This window comes from Eptatretus burgeri, unplaced genomic scaffold (assembly GCF_056783735.1).
Source record: "Eptatretus burgeri isolate ZD-2024b unplaced genomic scaffold, Ebu_testis_v1 Ebu_testis_scaffold_32, whole genome shotgun sequence".
NCBI lineage: Eukaryota > Metazoa > Chordata > Myxini > Myxiniformes > Myxinidae > Eptatretus > Eptatretus burgeri.
The window spans coordinates 233,684-253,442 of NW_028221982.1; the positions used below are offsets into that span (position 1 = coordinate 233,684).

At 45.6% G+C, this 19,759-nt stretch overlaps 1 protein-coding gene and 1 pseudogene across 1 annotated transcript in view; one reads left to right on the forward strand and one right to left on the reverse strand.

The window, feature by feature from the left end:
- LOC147007741 (aspartate dehydrogenase domain-containing protein-like) overlaps window positions 1-14,398 on the forward strand; it is a 45,079-nt gene extending 30,681 nt beyond the window's left edge. The window contains exons 5-6 of the mRNA XM_085866492.1: window positions 9,488-9,637; window positions 14,360-14,398. Of these exons, the coding sequence (XP_085722618.1) occupies window positions 9,488-9,637; window positions 14,360-14,398 (189 nt within the window). The remainder of the gene's footprint in view (window positions 1-9,487; window positions 9,638-14,359) is intronic.
- A 2,512-nt stretch (window positions 14,399-16,910) lies between these two features.
- On the reverse strand, window positions 16,911-18,213 carry LOC147007742 (uncharacterized; annotated as a pseudogene).
- Window positions 18,214-19,759: the final 1,546 nt, after the last annotated feature.

Here is a 19,759-nt window from a genome sequence, read left to right on the forward strand (position 1 = left end):
TCAACCCGAGCAAATCTCTTTTTCTTTCTCTCTTTCTTTTTCGTTTCCTTCCTCTTCTTTCTTCTCTCTCTTCTTCTTCTTTCTTCTCTCTGTCTCTTTCTTCTTCCTCTTTTCTTCTTCTTTCTTCTCTCTGTCTCTTTCTTATTCTTCTTTCTTATCTCTCTTCTCTCTCTCCTTCTTTTCCTCTTCTTCTTCCTCTTCTCCCTCTTCTTCTTCCCTCTTCCTCTTCTCCTTCTCTTCTTCTTCGTCTCATTCTTCATCTTCTTCCTCTTCTTTGTCTCCTTCCTCTTCTTCTTCCTCTTCTTTTCTTCTGCCTCTTCCTCCTCTTCTTCTTTTCCTCCTTCTTGCTGTTCTTCTTCCTCTTCTTCTGCTTTCCCCCTCCTTAATAAACCTCTTGTCAAAGTTCAGTCTCTCATTGTTGGGCCTCACCATCAGCGACAATCTCTCTTGGATAAACCACATATCAGAGTTCACCTCGAAAGCCAGCCGCTGCTCTGTCCTGCTGTCGGTGTGTTTCCCCACTTTCCACTGTGTTCTGTTCTACACTGTTCCAGCTCTTCCACAAGCCATCACTTTGTATACAAAAAGGATGGTAATTAAATAAAGCAGTTCTTCGATTACTTCGCTGAGTTTAGAAAATATATACTGCATACATTTCCCAGAGAGATGCTCATGGAATAACAATGTATATCTGCCGGTGGGAGAAATATCAAGGGGGAAAACTTACAGGAAAAGAGGAAAGGGAAGAGGGGAGGAACGCTGAAACGAGCAAGAAAAATGGTTGGGTTAGGAAAGGTTAATGGAGGTAATAAAGTTCATGGGACAGAATTGGGGATGAAAAAATATGGGAGTACATTGCTTCCTTGTAGACTTGGAAGAGTGAGAGAACAGTCTGGAAGGGGGATTCAATGGATTCGAGAAGTGAGGTATAAAAGAGAGATGATGTGCAGTCAGCCTGGATTTTGGAAGTTTAACCAGGTGGAGGTTATTGGAAGAACGCATGCATCCTGGAGCTGGTGTGGAGTGTGAGGACAGAGAGCAGAAGGAGAAATATGGCAGAAGAGGCAATATGAAACAAACAGAGACCACTGACCTGCCTGCAATGTGAAAACAACAAACCATGAGCTTCAGCCTCATCACAGGAGATTGCAATAATTTGGAGAGTTTTGGATTCCACAGAATTCAGGAGAGACAGAAGTGATGTTGGGGTGCCAGCCAGTTCATCGCAGAGAACAGTACTCTGTTGAGCAAATAACAAAAGGGCCTTGTAGACCGAGTAGCTCTGATCCTTCAGATAAGATGGGTGATTCTTTGACTCGTTTTTCCTTCAGCTTCAGAATCCTGAGCTCCTTAGACTTTCAGCTCCCCCACCCTGGGCTCCCTGGAGAAAAATATGTGAAAAGTTGAAATTTGTTTTATTTTTGTTTTCTGCCTGCAAAAATGTTTTTCTAGCCCTGTAATTACAAAATCATGATGTTTTGAATCAAACAACATCTTACTTTCTTATTTTTGTGAGTTTATCGCCAATACTCGACTTTGTGGTGTCAGCGAAACCAGCAGTTATTGCCCAGCTTTCTGATACACAAGAATTCTTCACAGTACTTGCACCAGTCTATTGTCTTGCAACGTTTTGGCAAGTCCTTGTCCTTTACCCTAAAGTTCCTTTGCTTTGCCTTAAGGAACTTCTCTCTTCACACAACACGACGATTATTGGTCGTCGCATGTGGAGCCTTTTCTGCATCATGGTGAGCATCCCGTTTCAGTCGTCGCTCGTCATGAAATTCTTCTGAGCGTCGATTATCAAATGCTGCTCCAGTAGATTGAACATGTCCGACAAGTTGCTAACACAGTTTCTGTTTAAACAAATGGAAAGTGACTCCTCTCTTGTTTTGTGGAGCATGGGGCTTTATGAAACCCATCAGTTCGTACACATAGTACGCAGCCCACATGAATAATTTTATTATCGAGCATCTGGGCCATTTATAATAGTGGTGGCAGCATTTCTGCAATCGAGTAATTTGGTCATTTTTGTCTGTCCACCCCATAGAAGCATTGTAGGCTTTCACTGCTTTTGGACAAGCAACAAGAATCTTTCTTTTTTCAGTGCCATCATAATCGTTGAACAAGTTCAGGAGGGGAAGAGACATAGATTGACATCACAAAATATATGGGCTGTTTGTCCCACCAAACTATAACAGCAACAGTCCCATTGAATATAATTTCCCATTCCCCGTTTTGCATTTCATTGTTTCTCCTTCTAAGAGTCTGAGGAAATTCTCTTCTGTTGGTCACAGTAATTCCACACATCCTTATCACTTGTTTTATGATCACTCAACGAGCTGAACTAAGGTGTAGTACCTGTCAGTGAACAGGGAATAATCTGAGGACAAATACTAAAATGCAGCAGAACAGGAAATGCTGTACTCGTGTCATTACATGAAGTTCTGTGCTCTGCCTGGAATACAGGCATCATCCCAACTGACTGGAAGAGGGGCCTTGTTGTCCCTCTCTGGAAAGGGAAGTGTGATCGCCAGGACTGCAACAATGACTGAGGGGTGATGCTGCTCTCAGTGCTGGGTAAGGTCTTTGCTCGGATAATTCTTAACGGGGTTTGCCACCATCTGCTTGAGCACCAGTGCCCAGAGCTTTCAGGCTTTGCACCAAAGAGGTCAACGATTGACCGTATCCTTGCCGTTGAGGTCCTACCCGAATGCAGACAAGAGTTTCAGCCTATGTTGATCTCTGCAAAGCATTCAATTCAGTGAATTGGGATGCCATCTGGAGGATTCTTGGTCTTCGTGGGGTACCACCAAAACTGATCAATTTGATGTCTGAACTCTACTCTGGTACTGAGAGTGCTGTGAGATGTGGTGATACCATCCACAACTTATTTCCAGTTGTTACTGGAGTTCGTCAAGAGTGTACTGGCCCCACACTTTTCAGCGCTTGCATGGACTGCACTCTGGGGAGGATGTCAGAGAGATCAAGTTTTGGTGCATCATTTGGCAATGTCAAGATCTCTGACCTTTATTTCGCAGACGATGCAGTCATCTTTGCAGAAACTCTGGATATCCTTTTGGCGGCCTTCGAGGTACTGTTTGAGAAGTCGGAGCCGCTGGATTGTGGGTTTCCTGGGTCAAAAAACTAAGATCCAGGCTTTCAATGACATATTGGATGCTGCAATCTTGTCTGTACTTGTTTGTGATGAAGATGTTGAGGTTACGCAGAGATTCACTTACCTTGGCAGTGGTATTCATATCTCTACTAGCTGTGAGCCAGAGGTCAATCGATGCCTGGGGAGTAATGGATTTACTGGATCATGCGGTGTGGTGCTGTTGATACCTATGCAGGACGAAAGTCAGTGTCTTCAGGTCCTTGGTACTTCCAGTCTTGCTCTATAGATGTGAGACTTGGAGTCTGACAAGGGATCTGAGATTGGAGATTTCATTCCTTTGGTACCAGGTCTCTTTAGAGAATCCTTGGCAACGCTGGTCAGACTTTGTGTCCAACGAGCGGTTGCTGAGAGACTCAAATGAGATTTGTTATCTGCATAGACCGTGAGTGTCAGCTGTGGCTGTATGGACATGTGGCTCGTTTTCCTGACGCTGATCCTGCTCACCAGATTCTCTCAGCGAGGGAGCCTTTTGAGTGGAGGAGGCCAATGGGCCAACCACGTGTCTTCTGGTTGCAGCAGGTTGATTGGCATCTCAAGCAGATTGAGATGGGCCAGGCATCTGCCTGGAGGATGACCAGACCTTGGAGAACGGGTACCCTTGGAGTACCGGCGGAAAGCGGACGCAGCGACGCGCTGCTCGGGCGCATGCTCCCATACCTAACCTGACCTGAACTTGAAATTTGAAGAGGATTTACATATCAGGTCACTGAATTCAAGCACCAACTATTTTTGAGGTCAACATCGGCCAAAAGGTCAACACAGGCAAATTTTTGAAATCCTCAATTTTCATCTGATTGACTTTAAATTAGAGGAGGATTCACATATCAGGTCACTAAATTCAACCACTAACTGTGTTTGAGGTGAACATCGCCTAAAAGGTCAACTTCGACTAAAATTTCTAAAATTGTCAATTTTCATCCAATTGGCTTGAAATTTGAAGAGAATGGGGATAACAAAAAATGTATGCGCTCTAACGAGTCAGGTCAGGTCAGGTATGGGAGCATGTGCCAGAACAGCACGTCGCTGCGTCCACTTTCCGCCGGTACTCCAGGGGCCTCCGTCTGGCCACCCCCCAGGCAGATGCCAGGCCCATCCCCATCTCCTTGAGATGATGGTCAACCTGTTGCAACCATGAGGCACGTGGTCGACCCACTGGCCTCCTCCACTCATGAGACTCCCTCGCTGAGAGAATCTGGTGAGCAGGATCAGAGTCAGGATAACGAGCCACATGTCCATACAGCCGCAACTGACGCTCACGGACTATGCAGGTAACAAATCTCATCCGAGTCTCTCTCAGCAACCGCTCGTTGGACACAAAATCCGACCAGCGATAGCCAAGGATTCTCCGAAGAGACCTGGTCCCAAAGGAATTAAGTCTCCGTCTCAGATCCTTGGTCAGAGTCCAAGTCTCGCACCCATAGAGCAAGACTGGAAGTACCAAGGACCTGAAGACTCGGACTTTCGTCCTCCCGCACAGGTACCGGCAGCGCCACACCCCATGATCCAGTGAATCCATGACTCCCCAGGCCCGACCCAGACGTCTATTGACCTCTGACTCGCAGCCAGCAGAGACATGAATATCACTGCCAAGGTAAGTGAATCTCTCCACGACCTCAACATCCTCACCACAAACAGACACAGACAGGACAGCAGCATCCAAGATGTCACCGAAAGCCTGGATCTTAGTTTTGACCCAAGAAACCCGTAATCCCAACGGCTCCGACTCCTCATTCAGCACCTCGAGGGCCCCCAAGAGGATGTCTAAAGTCTCCGCAAAGATGACTGCATCATCTGCAAAGTCAAGGTCCGAGATCTTGACATTCCCAAATGACGCACCGCAACTTGATCTCTCCGACATCCTCCCTAGAATCCAGTCCATACAAGTGCTGAAAAGTGTGGGGGCAAGTACACATCCCTGACGAACTCCAGTAACAACTGGAAATAAGTCAGAGATGGTACCACCACACTTCACAGCACTCTCAGTACCAGAGTAGAGTTCAGACATCAGATCGATCAGTTTTGGTGGCACCCCACGAAGACCAAGAATCCTCCAGAGGACATCCCGATTCACTGAATCGAACGCTTTACAGAGATCAACATAGGCTGCAAGCAGCCCCTGCCGAAACTCTCGTCTGCGTTCGGTGAGGACACGAAGTGCAAGGATACGGTCAATCGTTGACCTCTTTGGTGTAAAGCCTGACTGCTCTGGACGCTGGTGCTCAAGCAGATGGTGGCGAACCCTATCGAGAATTATCCGAGCAAAGACCTTGCCCGGCACTGAGAGCAGCGTCACCCCTCGGTAGTTGTTGCAGTCTTGGCGATCACCCTTCCCTTTCCAGAGAGGGACAACAAGGCCCCTCTTCCAGTCAGTTGGGATGATGCCTGTGTTCCATGCAGAGCACAAAACTGCATGCAACGACAAGAGTGCAGCATTTCCACCAGCCTTGAGAAGTTCGGCATGGATGCCACAGATCCCTGGAGCTTTGCCCCGTTTCAACTGGTTCACCGCAGCCCGTGTTTTCACAAGCGTAGGTGGACCACAGTTGATTCGAGGGTCAGCAACAGGGATTGTAACACCCTTGACGTCCAACTCGACAGTTGGGGGATCAGCCTGGTACAACCGCTCAAAGTAACCGGCCCAGCGGGCCTTCACTTCAGACTCCTCTGTCAAGAGCCTACCACTCTCTGCTCGAACTGTAGTGCTCCGAGGGATGGGCTTGGATGAACGTAATGCGCGAATTCCCCTTTAAGCGGGACGAGAATCACCTGTCCACAAGTGATGCTCTACCCCCTCACAGATTCCTCGCACATAGGCCTCCTTGTCTACCCTCAGTGCACGTACAGTTTTACGCCTCAGCTCCCTGAACAGCTCAGCTCTGCCATTCAGCCTGGCCCTGCGACTCTGGTCAATGGTATCCAGTGTCCCTTGAGAGACAAAATTCTTCTTTGCCCTGCGGTGAGCTCCAAGGCATCCACCGGCAACATCAAGGACGGTGGTCTTGAAGGTGCTCCACAACTCTTCAGGACCCCCCAAAGCACCCAGACCCCCCAAGTGTCCACTCAGCCTGTTCGCAAACTCCTCAGCTACTCTCTCATCCCTGAGCTTGGCAACATCCAGCCTCGGCTGGGATGGTACCATTCTCCAGGATTTAAGGTGCAGCTTTGGAGTTGCTACAACAATCCTGTGGTCAGTATTGAGGAACTGAGCACTCCGGTAGACCCTGCAGTTCTGGATCATCCTCCAACGACCATCAATGAGGACATGGTCAATCTCCTTTGCCACACCGCCAGCGTTGGAATACCAAGTCCAGCGATGAGCTTGTGGGCGCTGAAACCATGAACCAGCCACCCTAAGTCCATGACTTCTTGCAAAGTCTTCTTTGTGTCCATGACTTCTTCTAACGAGTAGCATTCTACTTTGTTCTGTTTTGCCAAGTGTCACTCCGAGTGATTTTTAATTTGCTTGTTTGTCTGTCCGCTCACCTTTAATTGCCTTCATATCACAATTTAAAATTTTTTTTCACAAACCTTCATGAAACGGTGGAGTCAGTGTTCTGACCGAATCCTATTTATTGAGGTCAAAAGGTGAATCCTATTGACTGAGGCACTTTCTGAAATCTTCAATTTTCATCCGATTGAAATTTGAACATTTTGTGTATTAGATTGGAATTTTGCGTGTTAAGTCAATTAATTCAACCACCAGTTGTTTTTAAGGTCAAAAGATCAACATGGGCCTAGTTTCGAAAATTGATTGATATGGTTATATATATATATCTCAAAAAGTTGTGGATAAGTAATGACAAAACGAGTTTGAAGAGTTGGTTACGTAACCAAAACAAGCAGATTCGACTTCGGTTCAGATCCGGGCCATTAGTGGGATAAAAAAACATAAACTGTTCAGCTTGGCAGAGGAAAGCGCTCTTCCGAGTGCTGTTCTACATTGTTCTGATTACCAAGTGTCTGTCGATGAGTGAATTTTCATTATCTTGCCAAAACGAAGTTTTTGCAAGATATGTTAGTCAGTCTGTATGTTTTTTTTGTTTTTGTTTGTTTGTTTGTCTGTAATCACGAAAAAAAAATTCTGCAGAGCACAGTTATCATTGGAAATTTTTGTAACTTCGCATATCAGAGGCCTATCGAGGTCCCTTTCAGCGCATAAAATTTTGAAGGTCAAAGGTCAAGGTCACTTTGTCGCAAATCAGGGGAGTCGACGAAACCCTTATTTTTTGATCGGATCGTCTTCAAACTTCATGGGAATATAGTTCATGGTCTGGCGCTCAGCTGATTAATTTTTGGTGGAGATTGGCCTTGACCTTCATGTGTTTTGTTTGTTTGTTTTTGTCTGTAATCACGTATAAATCACTCTGCAGAGCACAGTTATCATTGGAAATTTTTGTAACTCCGCATATCAGAGGCCTGTAGAGGTCCCTTTCAGCACATAAATTTTGAAGGTCAAGGTCAAAGGTCAAGGTCACTTTGTCGTAAATCAGGGGAGTCGACGAAACCCTTATTTTTTGAGTAATTTTGATCGGATCGTCTTAAAACTTCAGGGGAATATAGTTCATGGTCTGGTGCTCAGCTGATTAATTTTTGGTGGCGGTTGGCCTTGACCTTCATGGTTAGCGCCTGAGGTCAAACATATTTGACCCCAGGGTCAAATTTTCATGTTTTAGGAACCATATCGTGTAGTACCTCAAATTGAACACCTCAATGAGTGCTTTCTAGATATGTCAAGCTTGAGACATTATGACGTCATTTGGTGACGTTATGAGGCAAACGCATATTTTTCATGGTTACTCTAGAACGATTCTCATCGGAATCTCTCGTAGGCAGATATTCCTCAAGGAGTTGCTCCTGGTGGATAGCAGCTCTGTTCACCTCAGTGTGACCTTAAAGAAGTCACACGTGGTCACCTTTTGACAAGATACAGGTCACCCAAAGGGTGACATTGGTTTATTTGTTTGTTTGCTTGTCTGCACACAACTTCAGCATTTTTCTCCACAACCACTTGTAGGATTGAGATAAAGTTTTCACTATAGGAGCGTCGACTCATGTATAATGTTTTATTGATAATCATGACGTCATAGGTCATGAGGTGTGGTAGCCATGTTGGAAAAACTTTGGACCTCCATCTCTGAAATCACACCAAGGAAAAAATTGAAACTTGTCACATGGAAAGTACTGCTTGTGGGGAATAAGTGCGATTTTAATGACATCACAGGTGCCTTTGTTATTATGTCATAATTGCATATGTACAATGTTACATCTGATCAGTATGAACATTTTTGAGGGTAAACTCAGGATAAAATGGTTCGCCGAAAAAAAAAAAAAAATTTGATGACGTCATCGGCTACGTGATTTGGCAGCCACATATATTTTTATATATTTATATTTATATTTTTTTAAACCTTCAAAAATCTCAAGTGGCTGAGCACATTCAGGTGAAACTTTAAAAGTGTGACTACATATCCATGAGCAACAAAAGGTTCACACATAGGATGTCAGAGGTCACATGGTTGGGCAGCCATATTGGATTTACCCAAAAACCTATTAAAAAAAACTTTTCCAGAATGGCTGGACAGATCGACGGGAAACGCACACAAATGTTCCCCAAGCCATGGGTGAACGATAGATAACATGGTTTGGCATCCACATTGGATTGAAGAAAAATATTAAATAATGTTTACTCTGGAACCGCCAAATCAATTGACATGAAACTTCACATTTATGATCCAGTCGTGATGGAGAATACATGTTTTAAATTTCAACTTGATCGGACGCATGGTCTGGGAGCCATAATTATTTATTTCTTTTTTGACCTGGATTCTTCCTGATGTTTTTGATTTATTGTTATTATTTATTTATTTTGAATAAGGCTCACTTGGCTGAGCTGAGATGGGTTGGAGGATAGAGGAGTAGCAGGTGAAATGAGACTCCTCGCCAGCTTCCTCCTAATGACTTCATCTTTGCTTTTTGTTTGTTTGGGTTCCTTCTGATGACTCCAATGCAGGACTGTACACATTTGGTCTTCCAGTTGATTTGTTTTAATCACATTATATTTTCAATTTAATAATAATAAAAAAACTTAATGCGTCAGGGTTAGGTGTCCAATCATAGCGAGACGTCTTGGTACCCGGTCATCACTGTTAACAGTTGTAAGGTGGCAGTTCTTATTATGTCTCTTCTTCATTACGTAACACACCTGTACACAAACGCCACACCAAAAAAGTCCTGGCGAGAGTCTACAATCTCCGATTGCTCTTTTTCTTATTTTACATGTACAACTCTGCTTTATGATGCCACCTTTTCTAGGTGGGTTCTCCCACTGCTTTGGCTGAGAAAGTGTTGGAGGAAAACCTACGGAGTATGGCCAAATCCTCTGGGCATACTTTGTACATACCAAGTGGTGCACTGTGGGGAGGAGCAGACCTTGAGCACATGGCTCAGCAAGAAACACTCAAGGTAAAAGCTGCAAGTACACTGATGAAAAGTGCTGCTAAAACTGCTTTTGGTTCACTTGTTTGGTATTCCTGTTGCAGGAGAAAAGTTAAGGAAATAATCTTAAATGCTCAAAACATCAGCAGTAATTAACTTCCCATGACAGTAAACACTTGTATCAACTTTTATTTGATTGTTTTTATTGTTTATCTCATCTGTCGATGCAGGCAGGGGTGAGGTTGGAACGGGCGCAGGCAGGGGTGAGGTTGGAACGGGCGCAGGCAGGGGTGAGGTTGGAACGGGCGCAGGCAGGGGTGAGGTTGGAACGGGCGCAGGCAGGGGTGAGGTTGGAGCGGGCGCAGGCAGGGGTGAGGTTGGAGCGGGCGCAGGCAGGGGTGAGGTTGGAGCGGGCGCAGGCAGGGGTGAGGTTGGAGCGGGCGCAGGCAGGGGTGAGGTTGGAGCGGGCGCAGGCAGGGGTGAGGTTGGAGCGGGCGCAGGCAGGGGTGAGGTTGGAGCGGGCGCAGGCAGGGGTGAGGTTGGAGCGGGGCGCAGGCAGGGTGAGGTTGGAGCGGGCGCAGGCAGGGTGAGGTTGGAGCGGGCGCAGGCAGGGTGAAGTTGGAGAGTGCAGGCAGGGGTGAGGTTGGAGAGTGCAGGCGGGTAGGAATGAGGTCAGGGAGATGTTTTTTCTTGGCAAATAAACTAATAAGTCTACAGACTTCATTCTGCAAGAAAAATCCTTGACGTCGAATTGTGTGTTTGAAAGGGCAGGAGTAAGGGGTATTGAAGAAAGGGGAAATGACTCAGTTCATGCAAGGTACTCATTTGGCTGTGGTGCACATACCTTGTAGGAGGAAGTGATATCGGGAAAGTTTACTGGAGAATTTTAAAAATAGGTGCAGATTATTGTTAAGCCAACTGAAAGCAAAGGGTTGTGAAGTAATATTTTGTGATATTCTTCCGAGAAGAGGAAAGGGAAATTAATTCACGAGTAGAGTGATAAATGTCAGCCAATGGTTCGAAGAATGATGTCGGTATCAAGGTTTTGTTACTCTGCGCACGTGAAGCAAAAGTGGGTTTAAGCAATTGGTTCAAAATCCGTCCGTCTGTCTTATCAGTTTATGATTGTTAGTTTATGACCGGACTGAGGATTCACTTATTTAAGTTGAATGTTTTATTTTGAACACAAATCGGAGCATTGAATAGGAAGACCAGTTTCTCGTTTTGCAGTACTTTGGCTTGGAAATTGTCTCGATTGCACATGCGCAGAGAGGAGCGAGATGAAATTTTTACTCTGCCTGCCTGGCAACCAAACAAAACTGAAAATCTTTCCAAACAGGAAACTGAAACGATCTGTTTTTAAGGACATTATAAAGGGCACAAACAGGCACGAAGAACTAATATACGTTTTAGATAAGGTAATGTAATATACACTGGGGAAAACGACGGTAAAACCTGGAATTAATTTCTTTATCCACCTTTAAATCTTCATTCAAATTTCATAATATACCTGAAGACCGTAGAACACAAATCACCATCAAAATACTTCCAAAATCATGCTTAATATCAATATATATCATGAGAGGGTAGGGGTGAAGAAGATGCTGATTTGACGCTGCGTTCAATGAATCCTCCATCTTCAAAACCACGACTCAACGTCGTCTTTTTACAGTGTATGAGGTTGAGGTACACAAGACTGCTTCATTAGCGCTAAACTTTCGGATTTATTTAAAACAATCTTTAAAATCATTATTTTATTAAAATTGAAGTGTTCCGGTTTTTGAAGACCATGGGAGGACACACACCAACACATAAGGGGGCCTTGGTGTCGTTATTTCTGTCGTATTTTGTCTCGCTAAATTACCTCTCGCCTCGTATCAGTGGAAAGGGATATGCGTTGTGTTTGTGAAGCAGATTCAAACTGCTTTCTGATTCTTCTCCATCTAAATTGTCTCTCTCATTCTCTCTCTCGTTACTTCTCCCTTTGTCTTCACACGTCTGCAGCACATTCATGCACGCTTAACAACACTCAACCTTACACTCAACCTTACAACCAATTTTACAAAACCAACAACAGCACAAGGCAGCGTGGACCCACACAGCGACTACAAATCCAATCAATCAACACCACTTTACCCAGTCGCACCCAACTGTCCCTGGACTCTGTATCCTTTTCTCCTGACAAGGTGGAGAGCTTGCTTTCAAACCTCGAGTCAGATTCTGCAACCGGTCCAGACGGCATCAGCCCACGTGTCCTCAAAGCCTGCTCTTCTGCTCTTGCTCACCCTCTCTCTGTTCTATTCACCCTCTCATTTGCCCAAGGTCATCTGCCATCTGCTTGGAAATCTGCTAACATCACTGCCCTGCATAAAAAAGGTGCAAAAACAGATCCCTGTAACTATAGACCAATCAGCCTTCTCCCAATCATCAGCAAGGTTATGGAATCCATCATCGCTTCAGACATGAAATCCTTCCTCTTCTCCAATGGCTTGATTTCCAATCATCAATTTGGTTTCAGACCAGGTCACTCTACCCTAGATATGCTGCTACTGCTCTCCCATCAATGGATGGAGGTCCTCAATGCCAGACAGGAAATCCGAGCCGTATCCCTGGACATATCACGTGCTTTTGACACAGTCTGGCACCCTGCCCTACTCACCAAACTCTCTTCCCATGGTATTCAAGGCCATCTCCACTCATGGCTCGCAGACTTCCTCTCCTGTCGCAGTCAACGTGTGGCCCTAAATGGAGTTCTTTCATCCCCTCTTCCTGTGCAGGCTGGAGTTCCTCAAGGTAGCGTTCTGGGCCCTGTTCTTTTTCTGGTTTTCATCAATGATCTCTCGGACTCTCTGGAAAATCCTCTATTTCTCTTTGCCGATGACTCAACCCTCTGCCGTACCATCTGTCATCCCTCAGACCGGCAAGCAGCAGCTTCTTCGCTCACTGCAGATCTGGATAAAATCACAAACTGGTCCAACACGTGGAACATGTCTTTCAATCCAGACAAATCTCACACTCTCACTATGTCTCTTCGAAAGGACCGTTTACAAAACCCCCCATCCACTTTCTCAACAATCCTCTGGAAGAAGTCTTTTCTTTCAAGCTTCTGGGTCTCACTATCTGCCATGACCTTTCCTGGGAAAGTCACATTTCCAACCTTGCCTCAAAAGCCAGTCGCCGACTGGGAATCCTCCGTCGTGCAAAGTCCTTCCTCGGCCCTCTTGAGCTCCTGACCACTTACAAAGCTTTTGTCCGTAGCCTGATGGAGTACTGCTCTCCCCTCTGGGCTGGTGCTCCTGCCTCCCACCTTTCTCGACTTCACGCTGTCGAAACCAGGGCTTTTAAGATCATTGGCATCTCCCGCAATGAAGCTGAGTCTTTGGGCCTCTCACTCAATCACCGCAGGTTGGTCGGTGGTCTTTCTGTCTTCTACCGACTCCTCTCCAGCCTTGCCCCCCTGCTCTCTCTGCGATTTGTCCCAACCACATTTCCACAGGGCGCTCAAGGTCCGCCAACAACCCCCTTCTGGTAAAACTACCAAAATCACGAATCACTGCTCATCTTCACTCTTTCATTCCTCTTTTTCCCGCCTTTGGAATAAACTTCCTCACTCTATTCTTTCCCATTCTTCCCTTCAGGCTTTCAAAACAGCTGTTCACCACCACCTCTTATCTTCCCCCATCCAAATCCTCGATCTTTTCTACCCCCGATAATCCACCCAAGCCCACTTCCTTCAATTCTCCTGCTTTCCTTCCTGAAAGTCCCTTTAATGTCCATCTTCCCCTCGCCATGTTCCCCGTCCCATCCCCATCCCTCTCCCTTCCACAGTTCACCTGTGTCTGTTCCCCAATGTTTTGTCCCTTCCACTCCCGCCCCTCTTGTCTCATGCCTCCTTGCTGTGAGTTGTGTGTTAGCTCTCATACGAGCCTCGACCAAGGTATACAAAAAAAAAAAAAAAAAAAAACCAGCATAACATAGTGGAAACCCACACGCCGGCAGATTGGTGGGCCTCCAGCGACGACTACTGATGCCTCACTTTGATCATTAGCAGCATCGCAGAAGCTGGACTCTCCCAATGAGCATCACTCCACACAAGACAGCTAAAGCTTCGTTCAAAAGTACAGCTCGGTGCTTCTTCGTCCCGAAACCATGCCTCTCCCAGGGTCCATGTAAACCGGGAGATTCAAGTGCTGAAGGCTTGCACGTGTGGGGAATTCGTGACGCAAGGGTGAACCTACAAGGACGAATGAGCAGAAAAGGATTTTCTCAATGTAGTGCAGGATTGCTTTTTAAACTAGTTTGTAGATAAGCCCACGAGTTTAGGGGGAATGGAGTGTTGAACCTCTTTTTCAGTGCCAATTCCAATATGGGAGAGGAGGTGGAAGGAGCAGAACATAACAAGAAGTAGCCATGACATTGTGTGTGCAAGGATTGTTAACAATGAGTTCAGGATAGCAGAGTAAGATTATTACATTTTAGGAAGGCAAACTGAGTGCATGAGGAGAGAGTGAGGTGCTCTTGATTGGCATGAACTAACAGGACAAACAGCAAAGGAGAAATGGGTAACCTCCAAGGAATAAATGTGCAATGAGGTGCAAATCCAGAGGAAGAAAGAGATCAGTGTGGTTAGGGAAAGGAGTTCCACAGGGATAAGCAGAAGGCATTTGTTCGGTGCAAAATAAGACGACTGAAGTCGGAGTTGCGTCAGTGCAGGAGTCTCACGTCTCTGATATACCATCGTCTTTGTAGTGTCGGTGCCACCTAAGCAGCTTCCTGAGCAAGCGTTAAACTGGTTGGCTTGCCATTGCCTTCCCAGCAGTAGTTGGATAACATAAGATAATCGCCACTAATATAAGAATATTAAACATGTATTCCTGGTGTTGGCTGAATGGTGAGGGTGGTGGGCTTGGGATCTGACTATCCTGAGTTCAAATCCCACTTGGCTGTTGAATTAATACTAGGTGAGGTTGACTGCCTGTCATCCTTCTGAGGTCGGCAAAACGAGTGCCAGCTTGCTGGTGACCCGTCCAGGATTGTGCCCAATGGCCAAGGAGACTGCTTAGGCAGTACCAACACTCTGCACAGAGTATGGTCCCGATGGATGGATGGATGGATATTAAACTAAATAACAAGAAATTATTTAAGATAAGGGAAAAGAAGAGGACAAGTGTGGTTGCATTGCAATTGGACAGTGATGAAAGTGAGATGGCAGTCATTAATGGCATTTTCATTAATTGACAGTGATGGCATTTTGCTTCACCATTTACACAAGAAGAATCAGGGGAACCACCAATATCTGAGAGAATCCATCTCTGTGAGGAATGGTTTCAAGGAGTTTCAGATCTTTTTAAACGTTAAACGCCCAGTTCAACGTCCATCCGAGGGACGGCACACACATTGATGAATCGCCCTGTCTGTTGGTTGTCAGGTCAGGTCAGATTAGATCTGTGACTTGCTACAGGTACCATGTAAACCTGTACCAACCCATTCCATGGGTGGGTTGTCGGCGATTAAGCCATTTCCCCCACCAAGTTTCTTGGTGAGGAGGGTGTATAATATGGAGACCCAGCAGGATGAAGAAAAAAACCTGTCAAAGGGTGGAGGAGCTCCTTGTGAGCCAACGGCCATCCATATCTCGTGCCCAATTGTGTCTGCGGACGTCCTCCAACAGTTGGGTTACTTTTTATTTGGAGGTTGGTGGCAGGATTTGCACTCCGGCCACCGTAAAACCCTTCATTCTGCAAAACATTCAAAAAGCATAAAAATAAATCTGAAAACCCACTCTGTGGGAGTTCCCTGAGGCGGTCCCTCCGGTTGGTTTCCATGGAATGTCCCATCACGGAGAGGATGATCTCCTGTCTCTGTTATCTGAGCTCAAGCGTTTGGACATCGGAATTGCAGCACTCTCTGAGGTTCGGAGACAGGATAGTGGCAAAATCCTGGCGGGTGGTTACACCTCCTGTTGGCCTGGTCACTCTGATGGTTACCATGCCCAAGGAGTTGCTGTAGCTGTGTCCAATAAGCTGACTCCAATGATAATTGAGGTAACACTGGTCAATGAGCGTATAATGAGACTAAGGATTCGTCACTCCTTGGGTGTCATTTCCCTGGTCTCTGTTTCTGCTGACTGAGGCGAGTGATCTCACCGTGAAGGAAGCATTCTATGCTATGCTCGAATCTGTGTTTGATCAGTGTCCCAGGCGAGATACTCTTCTCGTCTGGGGGATTTCAATGCATTGATTGGAACTGATGCGGATGGTTATGAGACGTGTGTTGGTCCCCATGGGTCTGGAACTGTGAACCAGAATAGCACCAAGTTCCTTGACTTAAGGTGGCTGGTTCATGGTTTCAGCACCCACAGGCTCATCGCTGGACTTGGTATTCCAACGCTGGTGGTGTGGAAAAGGAGATTGACCATGTGCTCGTTGATGGTCGCTGGAGGATGATCCAGAACTGCGGGCCTACCGGAGTGCTCAAATTCCTCAATACTGACCACAGTCTTATTGTAGCATCTCTGAAGTTGCAGCTTAAATCCAGGAGAATGGTACCATCCCAGCCGAGGCTGGATGTTGGCAAGCTCAAGGATGAGAGGGTAGCTGAGGAGTTTGCGAACAAATTGAGTGGAGATTTGGGGGGTCTGGGTGCTTTGGGGGATCCTAAAGTTGTGGAGTGCCTTCAATACCACAGTCCTTGATGTTGCCGGAAGATGTCTTGGAACTCACTGGAGGGCGAAAAAGAATTTTGTCTCAAGGGATGCTGGATACCATTGCCCAGAGTCGCAGGGCCAGGCTGAATGGCAGAGCTGAGCTATTCAGGGAGCTGAGGCATAAAATTGTACGTGCACTAAAGGTGGACAAGGAGGCCTATGTGCAAGGAATCTGAGGGGGTAGAGCATCACCTGTTGTCAAGTGATTCTCGTCCTGCTTACAGGTGAATTTGCACATTGCATTCGTCCATGCCCGTCCCTCGGTGTACTGCAGTGAGAGCAGAGGGCGGTGGGCTCTTAACAGAGGAGTCCAAAGTGAAGGCCCACTGGGACGGTTACCTTGAGCGGCTGTCGAGTTGGATGTCAGGGGTGTGACTATCCCGATTGCTGACCCTCCCAATCAACTGTGGTCCACCTTCGTTTGTCGAAACACAAGCTGCTGAAAATGGGGTAAAGCTCCTGTAGACCAGACGTATTTCTGAGAAATGTGCATCCGAGAAGCATATTTTAGTAAAAGTTGGGAACATGACTTAACGTAATTAAGTTATCCTGAATTCGACTCGCCCTGTTCCCAAGCTGAATTTTAAGTTTTTGACCATCTAATTAGCATAAACAAAATGGCTGCCAAATTGACAATTTTGGGCACTTCCTTGGGACAGGCACTACTATAGCATTTAAATAAATGCACATTGTTCACATGTACGCATCTTAGAAATGTCCTTTAAGCAATAGATCAAAGCTACAGGCTAATAAAATTCGTAACATGCCAAAAATCTATAATTATGCTTATTAGCTACTGCCATTACCAAAAAATATTTTCTGCTGTAACTTTGTTACGATGCATGCAAACCTGACAAATGAGATGTCTCGACCAACGTTTTCGGGTCAAGAAAAATGAGTAAGACACATTTGAAGCATTTTAATTAATGTTTACATGGTTACCGATGTTTATTAATAAAATGTAGAAGTTAAAGTTGCTCGTCTGTAATCATAAAAACTAAACAAAGTTCTATCATGCTGCTACGTGAACAAATTTCAGTGAGCATAAACAGTTTTCAGGAATGCCTAACATCTTTTAGGCAGATCACATTGTATTCATGCAAGGAGTCTGATCATCAATCTGTTGCTGGCATGCACACATTGATGTGCATCATAATCCTGAATTCCCGCATGTGCAGCATCGAGTCTTGCATAGTTTCCGACATGCACAGGCTACCATCTCGAGGCAACTGTCTGGAATGGGACTCAATGCCAACAGTATGGGTTACAGTCCTGATTCCCCAAGTCCTCCATCCCATTTCAGAGGGCGCAGGGAGCTCAGGTGTGGGGCAGTGGGAATTTCTCCATATCATCGCTTGATAGTGTACTCTCATCAAATGGAAACGGAGCGCATCAATTGTTGGGGCCATGGCTTCTGGTTTCCCTGTCTTGGAGAACAATAAATGCCATGCTGCATCAACAGAGTCTGTTGTGTACACATTGTATATTCTGCAGACAAAGGTTTCTGAAGATTTGATGGTTTCCTCTGTAAGTTCACCAATGCCCAAGTTCTTCAGCAATTCATGGTGCTCTTCGAAGACCTTCCATGATGATCGTTTGGTGTGATTCGCGATGTCGGAGGTGGTGTCACACCCAGTCAATGCGTGATATGCTAGCAAAAGAAGGGATGCTCGCTGAGCCTCTTGGTAGTTTGTTGAAAACTGCATCAATGGGTATGTACCACCGTTTCTTAGATGTGCCCAACTTGCTCATCCAGAGATGCTCGCATTGCATACGTCGAAAGTGGGATACCAGAAGCAGGAGAACATCAGTGTCCCTGGAAGACAAAACAACTGTATTAAACTGGCTATGGGACGGCATGCAGCACCAATCTTGTGTACGCTTCTTCATGTGTGGATTTCAGAGGTGTCCAAAATCAGTTGTACCTTTTTTGATGACTTGACCTCGAGTTCCTCTCTAAAATCTCTCCCGAAAGCAACTACAGTTTCTTTATCCTTAGGTGCCTGCGAACACAGTTCCTCCAGACAAGAAATCTGCAAGATCTGCTTTATTTTCAGCTATTTTCAGAAAATTTGACCAGTTCTTTGGAAGAGGTACATCACGACCTTCCACAAGCTGTCTGATTGGCCGTGCTGCTGCTTTACTGCGCCGCGTTTTGGTTGTATCCTTGATTGTTTCTTCCCGTATCTGTCGAACACAATATCAATTCTTTGATAGTTGAAACCTGCTTTCAGCACAGTTTTCCACCCGCAGACATGTCAGCCAGATCTCCAAAGGTTACAGCATCATCAGGCTTTCCAAGAGCTACTACCAATGCTTGTCCATCAGTGATAAGGCAAGTTGGCGTGTCATGAATTTGAATTGTCTCAGGACAGTCTATGTTTTCCTGTTATCACGTTAGCAAGTAACGACTTGTTTCCAGTGAAGTAGTATACCATTCATTTTGGCAAAGGGGATACAGGGACCGGAAGAAGCTCATGTTTGAGTACAGATGGCCAATGAACTGGCCGACCTGCCTCATAGGCAGTGAATTAGGCGTCGAAGGACATTCCTGTCTGTCTTCAGAACAATTTTCTTGTCTTTGTCCTTTGTGTGTTTAACCACTTCATATAAAAGTGGTAAATGTTGGGCGTTATTCCTGTGCAGATGGTCATGGATTGAAACATGTGGCTTATCACATTGCTCCAGCCATGATCAACCTGTCCCTGAACAAATTTCTTGACTTCTTCTTGTCCAAGCTCTTTGGCATGCAATAGTGATTCTTGAATTGACTATTGCTAGGACTTTTTCGTAACAAGGTTTTTGCCATAACGTACCTGGATGTGATACAGATGAGAACACACTGAATCCCTGGAAAGAAAGCGGGAAACTAAAGAATTCTCGTCATCATGGTGTCTCTCATTTTCTCCATTGATTTGGTTGCTTCGTTGTGAGAGGTCTGTATTCCCACGGTGGAGACTGTACATTCCATGGGTTTGTTCTGCTATGTGAGATCTCAGGTTAAAGGAGAGTGTCCACCTTCACAGAGCTGATGTCGTCTTGGTGATACCAATGATACCACCTCCTTTCTTGCCTGTGCCATTTATCCATTCCATGGCCTGGTCAGGGTCTACTTGGCTGAAATTGTGAGCTTAGATCTCTTGACTACAAAATTGCCTCTTTGGAACTCTGTTAAAACAGGTTCTGGAAGCTGATGCATCTCCACTAGATACACTGGACCCCATCGTGCATAGTTCAAGTGGTCATACCGCTTGAAGTAGGGCAACATCAGACTGAAAGAGTAAAGATGGAGATCCCAGATGCCATCACGCTGAGCTCCGAGTGTATTGCAGAAGTGTAGCGACCATGTCCATATATTGCCACCAGAAGCTGAAGTTCACATCATCAGATCTACTCTCAACAAAATCATCCAGGAGCTTCCTGAACTTTTGCTGATCCAGAAA